The sequence below is a fragment of the Cryptotermes secundus genome, unplaced genomic scaffold (genome assembly GCF_002891405.2).
Source record: "Cryptotermes secundus unplaced genomic scaffold, Csec_1.0 scaffold274, whole genome shotgun sequence".
Lineage (NCBI taxonomy): Eukaryota > Metazoa > Arthropoda > Insecta > Blattodea > Kalotermitidae > Cryptotermes > Cryptotermes secundus.
Window position 1 is genome coordinate 164,771 of NW_019735463.1, and position 16,412 is coordinate 181,182.

At 38.7% G+C, this 16,412-nt stretch overlaps 1 protein-coding gene across 2 annotated transcripts in view; it reads right to left on the bottom strand.

The window, feature by feature from the left end:
* The window catches only part of LOC111869300 (protein transport protein Sec24A), a 48,653-nt gene that overhangs the window by 8,228 nt on the left and 24,013 nt on the right, over nucleotides 1-16,412 (bottom strand). For both annotated transcript variants that reach the window (XM_023860705.2, XM_023860706.2), the window contains exons 9-17: nucleotides 16,255-16,364; nucleotides 13,566-13,797; nucleotides 12,747-12,904; nucleotides 10,915-11,140; nucleotides 8,613-8,766; nucleotides 6,472-6,647; nucleotides 5,345-5,455; nucleotides 3,455-3,630; nucleotides 2,545-2,682 (exon numbers count right to left, since the gene is read on the bottom strand). In XM_023860705.2, coding sequence (XP_023716473.1) covers nucleotides 2,545-2,682; nucleotides 3,455-3,630; nucleotides 5,345-5,455; nucleotides 6,472-6,647; nucleotides 8,613-8,766; nucleotides 10,915-11,140; nucleotides 12,747-12,904; nucleotides 13,566-13,797; nucleotides 16,255-16,364 — 1,481 coding nt within the window. The remainder of the gene's footprint in view (nucleotides 1-2,544; nucleotides 2,683-3,454; nucleotides 3,631-5,344; nucleotides 5,456-6,471; nucleotides 6,648-8,612; nucleotides 8,767-10,914; nucleotides 11,141-12,746; nucleotides 12,905-13,565; nucleotides 13,798-16,254; nucleotides 16,365-16,412) is intronic.

Here is a 16,412-nt window from a genome sequence, read left to right on the forward strand (position 1 = left end):
TTTAAGATCATTTTAGTGAAAGTTTCATGTTCCTATCTCATAGAATTTAAGAACAATGATGAATAAATAATTTTCGAGCAAAATTTAAATGGCCGGCTGAATATATTACCGCAGGAGCCGCGGCCGCGGAATTTAAATGACCACGTCAAAGGGTTAATCTCGTTTTTTTTTGACTGGAGCAACTATTTCCTTCAAACAGCTTCTCTGTCATCCTCACGAGGCTGAGTGGACCCCATTCCAGACCCATTACTTCTCATAACATCTGGTAGTGCCGGGAATCGAACCCAGGACCTCTGGATCTGTAGCAAGGAACTCTGACCACTAGACCACAGAGGCGGTCCTATTGACATCTCCTACCATACTTATATGTAAGATGTGAAATATTATTAGTTTGGTTTCTTCATTAACTTCCTACTCTCTAAAATGAGTACTAGTATATAGTCTGAGTACATATCATGTCATAGTACATATAGTTTACTTCACCATTATGGATCACTGCTTCTATCGCTTATCTGATGAAATATATTCTACTACCATTACAATTTTCTTTAAGTGTACAACATACAGTGTAAAAAATATGACCAGACACATGACAACAATGAATCGTGGTTTATTTAACAACAGCTTACAAACTACACTGGTTATATACCATCATATGGTAAGATGTTGTAAACACAGAAATGCAAAGGATGTTACAGTGGTTAATGGACCATTTTAAGCTTTCATCTCAGCATTTTCTGAGACAGACTGACAACTTACAAGATTTCCATACCAATATTATTTCTAAGAAAGCTTCTTCTATCTATCTATATAAATAAAAATGTAAATGTTCGTTTGAGTCTTACCGAAGATCTCCGAAACTTCTTCACCGATCGCTTCAAAATTCTGACACAACGTTGCATTCGAACACGCGCGTTTCTGTGTGCCTATTATCTAGATGTCACACCCGTGACAGGTAAAAACCTGCCACATGTTCCGAATCCAGCAGTCGTTTCAATTGTAACGATAGAACAGTTAGCGTATACTTCCATGGGAACGCAATAACAGTTTGCTGTTGCTAGCATTTCCTAAGCAACGGATGAAACTAACTCTTCGATAAGGTATTCCCTATCCCGCCCGAGCGCTGGCTATATGTATAAGAGAGTTTAGCTCCGGCGACTGTTCAGTATCATGAGTGTCTCGAGTATCACAAGATATTCCGCGTGAAATCACAGCATCCACCGAGGTATAAATAGCCCACCTTGGACAAGAAGCAGTCAGTTTCGGGGCAGATGCCATGGGATACGGAAGAGAGCCTGGAGGTAAGCACTGAAGGAGTTAGCCTTGGGATAGCCAACGCCGAATATAAACAGTTTCGATTTATTTTCATTTTGATTTAATTTTTCGTGTGACATTGCCTTGGAATTGGGCTGTGTCGTTTTCATCTATCTATCTATCTTATATAAATAAAAATGTAAATGTTCGTTTTCTCTTATCGAAGATCCATGGAAACCCAATGACAGTGGGCCATTGCTAACAACAGATCGTGCCCTCAATTGTGTCCGAAACCAGGTTGTAATAGTCCAGCTCCGAAGAGTTTTAAATAAAAATGTAAATGTTCGTTTTCTCTTATTGAAGATCTCCAAAAGTTCTTCACCGATCGCTTCGAAATCCAGCAGTTGTTTCAATAGTAATGCTAGAACAGCATATACTTCCATTGAAACGCAATAACAGTGGCCCATTGCTAGCATTTCCTAAGCTACAGATGAAACTAACTCTTCGATAATGTATTCCTTATCCCGTCCAAGCGCTTCAAAATTTTGACTCAACGTTGCATTCGCAGTAGTTGTTTCAATAGTAATGCTAGAACAGTTAGCGTATACTTCCATGGATATGCAATAACAGTGGCCCGTTGCTAGCATTTTTTTTCTTCATCAGTGCAATCGATCTGCTTCAGTTCATTTAAATAATGCCTCGCAGAAGATCAAACGTGGGTCGTCGTACTCGCGGAGAGGAAGCAATGCGTCAGAGTAATTGCAAATCAAACTGGGGAAGAATGGGCAGACTGAGCCACAGCAAGGCGTGGCTGGGCACAGCTAGTTAATCAATATAATTACTGGCTGTGATGGTGGTACATGTTTAGTTTACTTATTACCTCAAACACCACTCAATAAGAGAGCCAGTAGGCCATGCCATAGCTCAAGTGGTTAGTCACTGGCTTCCCACCGTGGCAGCCTGAATTCGATCCTGGGTCTGGTGAAGTGGGATTTGTGATGGACAAAGTGGCGCTGGGGCAGGTTTTCTCCAAGTACTTCGGTTTCCCTTGCCAATTGTCATTCCACCAATGCTCCACAGTCACCCTCACCTATCATCTGGGGCTGGTACAATAGGCCAGAAGTGGCCTCAGCACAAGGTACTTAGTCCCATCCCACTAGCAATAAAAAAAGAGAGAGAGAGAGAGCCATTGCATAGGAACTCTCTCGTGTGTACCATGAAATATCCTAATGATCATTTAGTTGCTATCATATTATTATGAAAACAATTCTGTGTACAAAATAAGCATACCTTGTCATCCAAATAATGCACAGGATACATATCTGGATAGATGGCCTGAATGAAGCTTGTCAAAGGTAGGGTCTTCATCTGGCACATGGCAAACAGACGATCATCCAATCGTGTACTCTGGCCTGTTCTGAAAGCCACCTATAATGAAATCACATAAAGAGAATTATAAGAAGTGAGTAATTCATTCTGTATTCACATCAGCTGCCCATGACTCACTCACTCATCTGTAGAGGCTGTTTCTTGAAAAGCTGGTAGTTACTCATCCATACTGTATCAAATCCAAAGGTTAATCATAACGTTCACAAACGCCCAACACTCAGCTCCACCATAAGCCAGATGAATCCGCATCCTATTTCTCCAAGATACATTTTAATAGTATCCTCTTACCGTAAAGTTTTCTCACCGAAATCTGATATACATTTCAACAGAATGGTGAGATGCGTGTAACACACAGCATGCACAATTTTGGTTGGAATGCCCAACAGGAAGAGACCTCCTGGGGCACCTATGATGAGCTGGAAGGATAACACGAAAATCAATCTGACATATGGTGTGGACTAGATTCAAATGGCTAGGGGTAGGGTGCAGTGGCAGACTCCTGTGAACATGGGAATGAGCCTCTGGGCATTATAAACAGTGAGGAATTTCTTGGTCAGCTAAGCAATTATCAGCTTCTCAAGGACTCAAGATGCATGTAGATATTTATCACATCCCCATGCATGCTACTTGCCCTACTAACACCATTCTTATTGATTTGTTAGGTCTATTTTCTGAATGTGAGATAATTTATTCCGACTTGTGACACACCCTCCTTATGAGGATCCATAGGGCACAACTACATTTCTCAATCTATTTATTCATCCACCCATCCATCCCTTCCTTTAAAGAAATAAAAAACTGTCATACTCACATATTTAAGGAGAGCTAATATATAGAGAGGAAGCAACCGAAGATTGTAAGGAGTGAGCAAACTATTATGGCCTCCACTGGACTGTATCAATTTATATGCAGACAGAACATCAATGGCCACATTAATAAATGCATCCCGGGCATCTGAGAGTGAGGACTCATGTGATCTGTCAACAGCTGAAAATAATTCACAGTTAAACATTACACCAACTGCGTAAAAAAATTGTAATATTAACCAGCAACATGATGTTAGGTTTTCAAAAGAGAGCCAAGAGACAAGTACTTAACTTCTTTTAGCTATGTACTGCATTACTCTGCCAATGGGCCTGTGGTCCAGCTGGTCATGCATCACTTTACTGTCATTAAAATACCCCTTTATTTGCATCCAGCCCACAGCACCACGCTCTCCGCTGTTCTCTACAGTCCTTCATTATCCTATCCTGCTGTGTGATATTTATACACATTGATTCTAGCAGGATCATTCTTATCTTTCATTTTAATATCCTGTTGTATTTTATACACATACAGTAAACCCCTGTGGGAACTGCCCACACTGGTAGGGTAGCTGGCTAGACCAGATGCTGCAGAGGAAGTCATCTGGCACGTCTGGGATGAGAACCAAACGTGTGGTTCGCCCAAGCCAAGGCACAGATCACCTTGGCTGGCATCAGCAGCAAGAAAACCAGGTTCTACTAGGTGATCTTGCACACCACCAGCACAGCGCAGAAGTAAGGGATACCATTACCTCTCCACTGTTTTGGAATGTGGAACTAATGCCCAAAGATTGTAGACACCTTCAGTTACACCCTGTGTGTATCTCTGATGACATTAGTCATATCAATATAAGACCCTACTAGGAAATAAACAGGGCTGTATAAGATAGGGCTGAGAACTCCACTGGGAATATCTTTGCAGAAGTCCTATAAAGAATTGGATCAACATCATTTTTAACTGTCTGTCGAGACGATTCAGAACTTTTACACTATTACATTTTCTAACCATAGAACTGCTTTATCAGTGCAATGTGTAGAATCAATTACAGATGTACTTTACTGACTCTTCCTTAATTACTGGTGATATGTCTGTTAAGTTCTTTTCGAACAGTATTGATGTTGAAGAGAGCAGTCTTCTGGGATTTGGCACTGTGTATATGTGGTGTTAACCGACGTTTCGGAGGTAAAAGCAGTCTGCTTTTACTGGTTCTCACGGTCTCGTCACTTGCGGATTTCTTATATTTTTCCTTCTACCGTGAAGATGGAGGCGATATGTTCCTCCGAAACGTCGGTTAACACCACATAGACATGGTGCCAAATCCCAGAAGACTGCTTTCTTCATAGTCACCGCCGTGAAAGCCTCAAATCTTACATAGTATTGATGTTATGGCCTAAATATGCATGAATTACATCACCTTTACTATAACAACAGAACTTCACTTTATCTTCTACATACTGCCATTGTAAGTCGTATCTGTATTCTTTAAAACAATGAATGGCTTTCTCTGGAATCAGACAACTTATTACAAACAGCATTTCTGCACTAACATTTTCAGTTTATGGTTGTGTCCAACAGACTGTTCTTTCATAACCCATAAATAAATAAGCAAATACATAAAGACAGGTAGACAAACAAACAAATAAATAAATATTTACTCCATGGCAGAGGTAAAAAAATAAACATTTTTCATTTGTTTCATTTGAATCTCCGACTTCCAGTTTGAAGAGAGAATTTCTGTGAACATAATTTAAACATCCTACAGCTAATATTGCAAACACAGCAATTTTCTCATTTCATATGAAACAAGTGGGTAAAAATGAAGATTCTATATCCTAGTTAATTTATACAGACAGGACAGGTTATGAAGAATAACTGCAGCTAACAGATGTTACCTTACCCATTTTTGCAAGTAGTCCAACTATACACTGCTGATCAGCAGAATACAAAATATCACTTAAGTTGGCAGCAACTGGTAAACAGAGAGAATGCACCCTAATTCGACGTTCACCTGAAAAAAATAAATTTACATAAAATGGTTAGTCCAGAACCACCCTCACTTGCTGAAAATGACAAAAACTATAATTTTAAAACAATCTCACAATGAAAAAAAAAACTGCGGCATTTTTTAAGGCATAATAATAGGAAAACTTATTGCAGCAGCTTCATGTGGGCATTAAACTTGGTCTTCCCCACAGGATGTGAAGAAAACATGATTAATGCTATTCCAGAACAAAGTGCTAAGGAGAACATCTGAGCCCAGGATTGAAGTAACACAGAAATGGTACAAATTACATCATGCGGTGCTTTACAATTTGTACTCATCACATAAGATTATTTGGCTAATCACTCTCTGGAAGTAAAGAAGACTGTCAATCTATATCTAGTGCTGTGATTAACGAGCAGTTTTTTTTTACCTGTACTGCCCTTAATGCCACCATGGCATGCTGCTTGGTCACATAACTACTGACTTACCTTAATTAAGGCAAGAAGAATGAGATGGGTGGGGCACTCAGCATGCATTGGGGAAAAAGGGGGGGGAGGTTCCAAAGTGTCTAGGGCAGAGTTTCTCAACCTTTTTCAACTCATGGCACACAGAACAAGACACTGAAACTGTCACAGCACACCACTTTTTAAGGAGACACTTTATCATTAATATTGAGTGAATTGATCTTGTTTAAAAGTTCAGTAGATAATATTCTAATCATTGTGTTATTTTTAAAAATAATGTTCATCATGGATCTTGACAAATCTCTTATTCCTCAATTTTTTCTCACTTCTTTTTGACCTTCCCGCAAACTCCCGCAGCACACGTGTGGACCCTTTGCATCACACTAGCTGAAAATCACTGGTCTTTGGAAACCTGTATTTCGCTTGCTATTAACTGCTTTTCCAACTACATCCTTCGAAAATTCCCTCTAAAATATAGAAATTATTATGGGGGGGGGACATGGAAATGAGATACGATCATATTATTGGAAGGTAGTGTACTTACTGTACTTACAGGAAAATGAAGTAATTTCATACCTTTGCTTGAAGTATATAACACTGCTGCCTGGAAGCAGACATTCTGCAAGTCAGATAGGCTTTCTTCAATGGACACTTGCATACCAAACCCTGCATCAGGATTCACATTTGGTAATGACAGCAAGTCCGTTGATCTCACAAAAAAATTGCCATGGAAGGTATGTATGGCTAATCCCCTGAAACAACACATTAAAAAAGTGAATTCAGTGCAACCTCTATGTAATAAGAATTTAGTGAACTCACTATATGCATCTCCTAATGGGTATTTGTAATGTCCAAAAATAGTTAAAATATGCACCTCTGAGTGTGTCTTATAATTTCAACTTATATATATCACAGTATGGCATTAAGTTGCATTGAGATTTAAAAAGACTAATGTGAGCATAGCAATCTTTATTCTATTTGGCACGGTGAAAATGAAAAAGTTTAAAAAATGGGCCTATTAGCTTCATAATGCATGTGAGTATTCAAGAACCACCAAAGGAATTGTGATAAAATTTGACATTGGGGACAAGTACTAAAAAACTGCCAATCACTTATAATTTTGGTTTAAACTGGACAACAATAATGAGCACATTACATTAAAACCTACAAGAGTTTCTGGATGTATCTAAGGCACAACTCATTAAATATTTAAAGAGAGAAACATTTTTTGAACAGATGGAAATATTTTCTGAGCAATACATTTTATTGTAGGTATTATGATTTTTTTGGTAATTAAACGAAAGGGACTTCTAGGATGTCAAGAGGCAATTATCTAGCGAATGCACCAGCATTGTTACACTGAGTGTACATTTCATAGGTTATATGAAGTGTGACCATCAGGACTTACAGAAGTAATGAAGAATAATCCACCAACATTTTTTGCATTATCTGAACTGAGAAGTTAAACATTTTCTCTTACTTACATTGAGGCCTTCTGCTTACAGGAGATTACTTATTAGGATCCATCCTTTACTAGCATAAATTAACCCACTATTGTCTGCAGGTATACAACGCACAAAGAGTTTAACATAGTCTTTGATATGCTACACCACAGGCTGGTTGTAAATGCAGCTACTTCACCTCATGCTTTGTCACTACAATTGCTTTCTTTTTCTTTGACACAGTAAAGCCTTCCTTAAGAACACTGAAAGATCTTGATCTTCAAGCATGCTGCAGAATGGATAGCTTCTGCTTTGATCAATAATCCATTAACCCCTACAGCAGCTGATCCTGCCTGAGAAAACCATTTGAAGAATGTGGATTCAGTATCTTAATTCTCTGCATTAGACATCTGCTACGGATGAGATGGCTTCCATCACACAGGACAGTTGATTGTATTGTCTTTGTTCTTAAGAACTGTGAAAAATGACTTGGAAGTCAGCCTACATCATCTACCTATTTTGCTTCATAAGCCACCACCTTCACAGAGCTGTAAGACTTCATGCCTATGCTCCTCTTTGTTCCATAATTATGAGTGAACATTTTTTCTATTTAATGTGTTACAAAAATAAAATTACAAAATTGCCAACATGTGTTCACTAGCCAAGTGAAACAACACACAATAAAATGCTACTGGAATGAAGATGTTACATGGTGGACATTTCTTGCTAGCTAAAAGCTTAGGAATCAAGCCTCAAGCCACCAAATCATTCTAAATGTGGACTTAGAACACTATCCCTTTTGCATTTATGTAACACTTTGGAGAGTTGGCCAATGTTTTTTGACTGCATAGTATCATGAGTTGTATCTGTGTGCTTTTGTCTCAAGGTCAAGCAAAGTCTCTGACAAAACAAACAGCATGTTGACTGTGAAATGCACACTTTCTTCTTCCTTGTATAGCTGAGGCAAAACAGGGTTAGTAAAGGTACTTTTATTGGACCACTAGCTGTAAACAGTTTGGGAGAGGAACCTGCAAGTACAGCTGGTATAAAATGTTGTGGAAAGAAAGTTAGAAATTACTTGTCATAATTACTGGTAAAACCCCATACTTTACGGTCACATTCTTCCACATACGAAACATTAAAAAACTGAGGATGTCAATAATTCTTCTAGCTGCTTGATTCCAATGGAAAATAGGCACAAAAGATGAACACACCTTACTTAGACTGTGCACTTCTATGGCATTTCAATATATTAACATTACTTTACTGCCATACCTGCTGCATCTTATCCTCATAACAGATTCAAAGCCAATTTTCCTGGTGAGATACCTCCTAAAAGACCGCTCAAAACTGTCGGACAGTATTGTGTCAGAAGCCTTGAACAGTGGGAAGTGGTAGATGCAACCTCCAGAGAACCGCGACATACCAGCTAATATAAATGGAAGAATTCATAGTCAGTAATTTAAGGAAAAGGATTTGCACATATCAATACAAATGAAATGTATTCTGTTGAAAGTAAGACTTACTGAAGTAATTTCAGTATCAATGGAAACATGAAATATAACTTTCTGTTTAGCTTTGTGGGTGTTCAATATGAGCTTGAGTGGTAACTGTGAAAATCCAAGTGAAACGGAAAGTTATCCCAGACTTTCTGCATTGTGAATTCTACAACTGAAGCAATGGCTATATAAATTCAAAATTTCAAGTCTTCAAGCTCAGTTGATAAGGGCAGGAGACTGATATGTTCTTTAACATAAACCCATCCACAACAATCAGATTCAGAGATCTATGGGACCATTATTTAGCACTTTCAAAGGACCTGTTCACATTCCATCAAAAGAGTCTCACAGAGAGCCTTCTTAAACTTGCCCACTTACATGGCAAAGATCCCCCCCATTTTTATTTCAATGGATACTATCACCACTCCTGGAAGGAAATTAGTTTGTTCAAAATGCCACATCTATTCAGTACCAGAACTCAAAGTAAATATGGTAAATTCTTATCATCCTTTATAAATAAGAGATGCATAACATAATCAAATATGTTCTAATATAACTTACATTTTGTTTAGATATAAAACAAACAAAATATAATTTAATTGTAAGCCTGAATATACATACACAATACATACTGTCACATGTTGGGTGTATAACGCAACAAGTAACTTCATGCCTTATTGGATATAGCGAATTTTATTCCACACTCGCTCAATGACACAGTTTACAATCTAACAACTACTGCTATCTGCAGTATTACAATTACTTGACTGAATACTCTTCCCCGGCCAACTCATAGTGTGGCTGTGTAGTTCCCTTATAAACCCTCAGCCGGACAACGAGAAAACAGTTACGTAACAGGCACCACTGTTGTGTGACGCTGTGTTTGCCGATAGCCTAGCAACGCTGTCGGGAGTTTTTTACGGCTGCATAGCCACCGCGGCATTCCGTGTTACGTCACCGCTGTTTACTCGCTTTGCCTAGCAACCGCTGTTTACTTGCGTTGCATAGCGACCAGTGTGCTGAGACTTGGCTCACTTCGGCTTTGCTCAGCACATCACGGCTGGTGGAGGAGGAGGAGGGCCATCCATAGCGCAACACGTCACACTGCTCCCTCCTTAAGGCTGTTCATCCTGAATAGCCTAATGGTGCAGCCCCGTTCCTTTTCTTCCAAGGATGTGCTTGGTGGGTCTCCTGTTATTTTGGCTACTCCTCGCAGCGACTATTATCTGGCTGTTACAATACTATTTNTGCATAGCCACCGCGGCATTCCGTGTTACGTCACCGCTGTTTACTCGCTTTGCCTAGCAACCGCTGTTTACTTGCGTTGCATAGCGACCAGTGTGCTGAGACTTGGCTCACTTCGGCTTTGCTCAGCACATCACGGCTGGTGGAGGAGGAGGAGGGCCATCCATAGCGCAACACGTCACACTGCTCCCTCCTTAAGGCTGTTCATCCTGAATAGCCTAATGGTGCAGCCCCGTTCCTTTTCTTCCAAGGATGTGCTTGGTGGGTCCCCTGTTCTTTCGGCTACTCCTCGCAGCGACTATTATCTGGCTGTTACAATACTATTTTTGCAGTACATCTTTCATGCCTGCTAAAAATGAAATGTGGAAAACTCTCTGGGACAGGAAGTAGTATAACTGAATTCTGTCACATATGATTACCCCTTAGGATGGCAGCATGAAACTTTTGTTTAGCCAGGGAAGCATGTCTCCAGGAATTTTCAAACACTGGCTTGTAACACAATGGAAATTTTCAAGCTTGTAAAATCTTTCAGCACAGTGAAACTTACAAATTGTGGCCAGGTCACTGTACTGACTGCTGATAAGGAAAAGATCAACAGCAACTTGTCCTGAGCAATCAAGTGCTAGCCGCTTGTAGAAATCAGTGGCTGGGTTAAGATGTGGTGCCTCTTTATCTCTTTATGTGAATTCTGTCGCATATGATTACCCCTTAGGATGGCAGCATGAAACTTTTGTTTAGCCAGGGAAGCATGTCTCCAGGAATTTTCAAACACTGGCTTGTAACATAATGGAAAATTTCAAGTTTGTAAAATCTTTTAGCACAGTGAAACTTACAAATTGTGGCCAGGTCACTGTACTGACTGTTGATAAGGAAAAGATCAACAGCAACTTGTTGTTCTGAGCAACTGAGTGCTAGCCGTTTGTAGAAATCAGTGGCCGGGTTAAGATGTGGTGCCTCTTTACCAGCACGCTGGCTTGGGTCTTCACGAACAGTAAGCAACCCAGGGCCATGGTTGGGCAAACAAGACTGGAACACTGTCACTCGTCCACCTGTTGGTGCCTAAAATGCAACAAGAGTTTGTATTGTCAGTTTTTGTAAATCAAAGCAGTCCAAGCTGGATTTTGTTCTACTACTCCTGTATATATTTTTGCAAGAAGTGCATTAAATGAATGCACATTGTATCTTCATCTGCTTGCATTTGCCATGAAAACTACTAAGGATTTCAAGAGAACTGAGTGTCTCCACAAAACACTATCAGGAAAATTTAATTCTGATTCAAGCTTATCATCAAATTTTACATTTTTTTAATATGGCTTATCATATTAAAAAAACACAACAAAATACATACTACTTTAAGATCTATAACTTTTATTAAGAAACTTTTCTGAGTATTTAATGAAACAAACATAAACATTACTTATTGCTATGCACTGCAGTTACACATAAATACACTTTGCAATGACAGATTTGTGTCAGTAACTAATGAACATTAAATAGTAAACAAGGACATACACATGGACCATGCCATGAGTGACACAACTGGTAGCAACCTAAGTTTGTTGGGGGTATGATTGCAGCTACTCATGGCAGAATATGATGTAGATATATAATATGAAAAAGTAACATTCCTGCATTTTAATGCTTTCATTTCAAGGAAATGCTTCAAAGCTACGACCAGCTGCTATTCATGATATCTTAAAAATAATAATTTGTTCTGCTTGTGTATCTTTACTATTTATTCATGACTCCAGAATCACCATGATCACTGGCACTCTGGTTACAAACCTGCTCAGAATTAGTGAAGTGTCATGCAATTACAGATGATCAGATGACAACTCCTGTGTCAATGAAACTACTGAATATTATTAGGTACTAATAAAAGAAGGGTGTTAAATATGCAGACATTATTAATATGATAAAATGTATAACAACTGTCACTATGTAACAAGAGAATCAGAGACTTGTAGTGCTTACTACGATAAAATAGTACTGTAGTAAAGTGTGAACCATCTACCTGTCTATGACATAACATCCAGGTTTATGGTAAGCAAACTTATCATCTGGGGAACAGAAGTTATGCAAAATGAAAAGAATGCCATGGAGTAAATCTGTTCCCATTCAAGAAGTCTGTGGGTAATCATGACACTGGAGCAATCCATATAGCTGAATGTTGAACAAATGTTAATGCACTGGTCAATGAGCCACCAAAGATGACCTTACAAATATTTAAATGCATTTCTCTGTCATTGTTATATTATTGCCTCAAATGCAACAAAAGCTGGTTCAATGACATTCATATATTCTGAGTGTAATTTTAAAGTGTCTCTGTTCTTGTTCCACCACATAGTATTTTCTTCACTGTGCCACATATACACTGGAAATCACATAATTTCTGTCAAAATTAGTAAGACAGCTAAGATTTATATTGTATACCAGGTATTAAAATGTACCGACTTGTTCAGCTTGTTCACCATTACTGATACCAAGACCAGAGATTATGCAGTAAATTACTGGGTGGTCAGATCTACATTTGGTGGGGGAGGGGGGACCGAGTCTAGAAATCAAAACTCACCCCGTATTTCTTCCCGAAAATTGCATCTAATCTATTAGTATTAAAAGGGTGAATGAAAACACACACTTATGAAAGAGAAAATCTGTAACTGACCATAAGTTTATATGCTGCCTGTAGTGCTGCTCCCAGAGATGAATTTGTATCATATGAGTTGAGAAATTTTCCTGGTAACTGATTCAGGAGATACTTCACTAGCTCCTGGCTTTCGGCCAAATTTACCAGCAAATTGTCAGGACATGGCAAGAACACATCTATAATGAAAAAAAAGCAAACAATAATTTAAATGAACCAAGATTTTAGGCAATAACAATTTCGTGAAATACGTTCAAGATCAAAAAGCAATGAGTTATACTTTTTCACTCTGAAAATGCATTATTGAAAGCAGCATTTATGTTCCTTCAATGTGATAAATATTAGTCATTCTTTCCACACTGGCTCCTTTCAAGTCCATTCTTTGCACACTGTGCATCAAATAGAGGTTGTTTCTGCTGTCCAACCATACAAATTTCATGGAATTCCGAGGTTCTCACAGGAGTGGCTGTCAAATGTTCTATCTTCTTGGATACAACACTGTGTAGACTACTGAAAGTCAACTAATGTTTTGGAGGACCACGTGGTACTCTATCCGAGAAGATAGAAATCTTCAGCTGTATTTCATTTCTTCAACTACTCAACAGATTTCAATTAATATTTACTGGCTACATATTGCACTACTGTAATGGTGCAAGTACACATTTCAGTGATCAAGAGCTGTATTTCTTTAACAGAAATACTATCAAGTCTCAAGTTAAATCCAGTTAAGAACCCCACAGTACCAGAGGATTTAACATTCCTCATTTCTGGATGATAACAGTTAAGTAAATAATCAAAAATATCTAAATTCAAAAAGTGACAACAAGAGTTGGAATATACCTTCAGCGTCCACAACTATCATCTGTTGAGGCTGGCTGAGTCCCTCAGCAAGATTATAAAAGTGAACACTACTGTTATATGTAATGAATCCTATCTGTGTTCTGCTGTCCCCAGGCAATTTATCCAACTCTTCCAGTAGAATGTCACAAAACAGACGAAGATAGCCACATTCAACTCCTAGGCGAGATACGTCCAACAGGAACAGGTACACAGATGGTTGTGGTGGTCGAAGCTGAAATAACATATAAAACTGTTCTTTTACTCATCTGCAAAACTATGAAAGTACATTCTAATATCAGTAGATATGAAGGTAAGGTAGGTCTTAGCTTCCACACAATGAGTGTTGTATATAAAATAAATACACTGAGTAATTCCCATTTAGTGTTTCCCCATTCCTAGTGTTAAATGTGGTCCCAAGTTTAATGTCTTAAGTGTCATATTCCTTTCACTTAAATAATTCATAAATTTACATGGTGCTATCCTGAAGTTCCAGAAATATATTAATAGAAACTATTACATCTTACCTGGATCTTATTCTGCACCATCACCTTCAAAGTGTCCCCTTGGGAGCACATACACCGATCCTAGCGTTTCTGCCACTTTTGAAATGCATCCTGGAAGTCTTTCTTTGTTACGGTGTTTAGTGCCGTCTGTGTTTCCACTTGAATTTCCTCAACTGTATCAAATCTTCACCCCTTCAACTTGATTTTCATCTTGGGGAAGAGAAAGAAGTCGCATGGAGCTAAGTCTGGTGAGTCTGGCGAGTACGGTGGGTGGGGAGCAACTGCCATCTTGTTTTTAGCCAAAAATTCCTGCATAATGTAAGCCATATGTGATCGTGTGTTGTCATGGTGGAGTACCCAGTCATTCGTGTGCCACTTTTCTGGACGTTTTCTCCTCATGTCCTCCCTCAAACGCCTTAGAACATCGTGATAGACCTCTTTATTGACTGCTTGACCAGGAGGAACAAACTCCTTATGAACAATCCCGTCAATATAAAAAAAATAGATCAACATGGACTTAATGTTGCTCTTGACTTGTTGAGCTTTTTATGGCCGAGGTGAAGAAGGGCTCTTCCATTGCGATGACTGCTACTTACTTTCAGGGTCGTAGCCATAAACCCAACTTTCGTCACCAGTGACAACCTTGGAAAGAAAGTTTAGATCCTTTTGAATCTGTTGTTGAAGTTCCCTGCAGACTTCCAAGCGATGTTGTTTCTGTTCATTTTGCAGCAGTCATGGCACAAGCTTCACCGCAATCCTCATGTTCAGTTCCTCTGACAAAATTTGTTGATATGTACCATAACTTAGTTCCAAGGTCTTAGAGGTCTTGGATGGTCAGTCTATGATCTTGCAGAATCAGATCCATAACTTTCGCAACATTTTCTGGTGTGGTACCAGTTGACAGCCGTCTCGAATGATCGTCATCAGTCGATGTTCGGCCATTTTCGAAACACTTATACCAGTTGTAAGTTTGTGTCTGGCCTAAACTGTTGTCATTAAAAGCTTGCTTCAACATTTGGTGCGTTTCTGCAGCAGTTTTACCAAGTTTAAAACAAAACTTTATACAGACACGCTGCTCTCTCAAGTCAGCCATCGCAAAACCGCAAACTCATGGAAACATGACGATGGAAATATGTTCACCAACAATAAACCCAACCACTCAATTTGATGCCGCTTGCCACACTGATTCAAGAAGGGTGTGTGGGGAGACACCAAGCGGTATTTTGATGTACTCATAACCATTCGCGCGCAAAATTCAAATTTTGGGAAATTTTTAATAGCACCATGTAATAATCAAATTCATTGACAACTACAGAAACCTTAACTGGAGATGTCATTGTAAAACTAGGTTTTATGTCAATAACAATATGCTTTCTCATTTCCTTAAGGCTGTTAAGGTTTCTGAGACTCCTGTAATCAAGTAACATATAGATATGCCAAGAATTCCAGCTATGCTCTCCAATTTCAGGCAAGTTTGTTGCTAAGCTATGGAGAATTGTACAGAAGCCATCGGTTGTTTAACCAGTACAGCCAGAATGCAAGAAATATTTACACACATGCTAATTCTCTGCAGTATTGTTTCAACCTAGCTGAATCCATATATTCAACAGAGACAGTGACTGCATCCCTTTTCTGAAGCCCCGACTACAAACTCCCTACATTTGTTACCCCTGCTCACAGCTGTCTGCCAATTGACTTCAGGACACACGGAGCATTCAATTATTGGTGCAAGCTCTGTACTGATGTGTATGAAACTCATCAAAGGATTTACAGACATAAATGACTTTTACATTTTCTTATTCTGTCAGATAACAGCCTAAAGTACTAAACTTCCAAGTTAAACAGACTCAATTAAATTATTCTTTTAATTACCACATTTAAGAACAATTGACAATGATATTCACAAGTTCTGGATGGATTTTAAATACACGTCAAGAAGTTCTTTTTCCAAATTTTCACATACAGTGCAGTTGCACCTCATGTGAATATGAAATAGTGTGGTATAAAAAATATTAATAAAGTCTCACTTTATGAACAAAGCTGGAACTAATGTGAATCCCAAAACACTGGGCAAAAATCATGGATATGTCTCAGAACTTGTCTTGAATTATGTGAGTTTTGAATTAAGTGAGGTCTCCAGGAATGCATCAAAGCATAAAATGTGACTGCACCGTAATACAACTTACCATATATTCTGATGGAGCTATAAATTCAATGGTTGAAGATTTAATTTCTGGTCTTCTGGTGGGATCACCAAATGTTTTGGTCACTGGATCATACTGGAATTCTTCTGGAACTGTAAAGGTTAGAATAAAATATGAATTAAATCTGCTATTTTGTATTT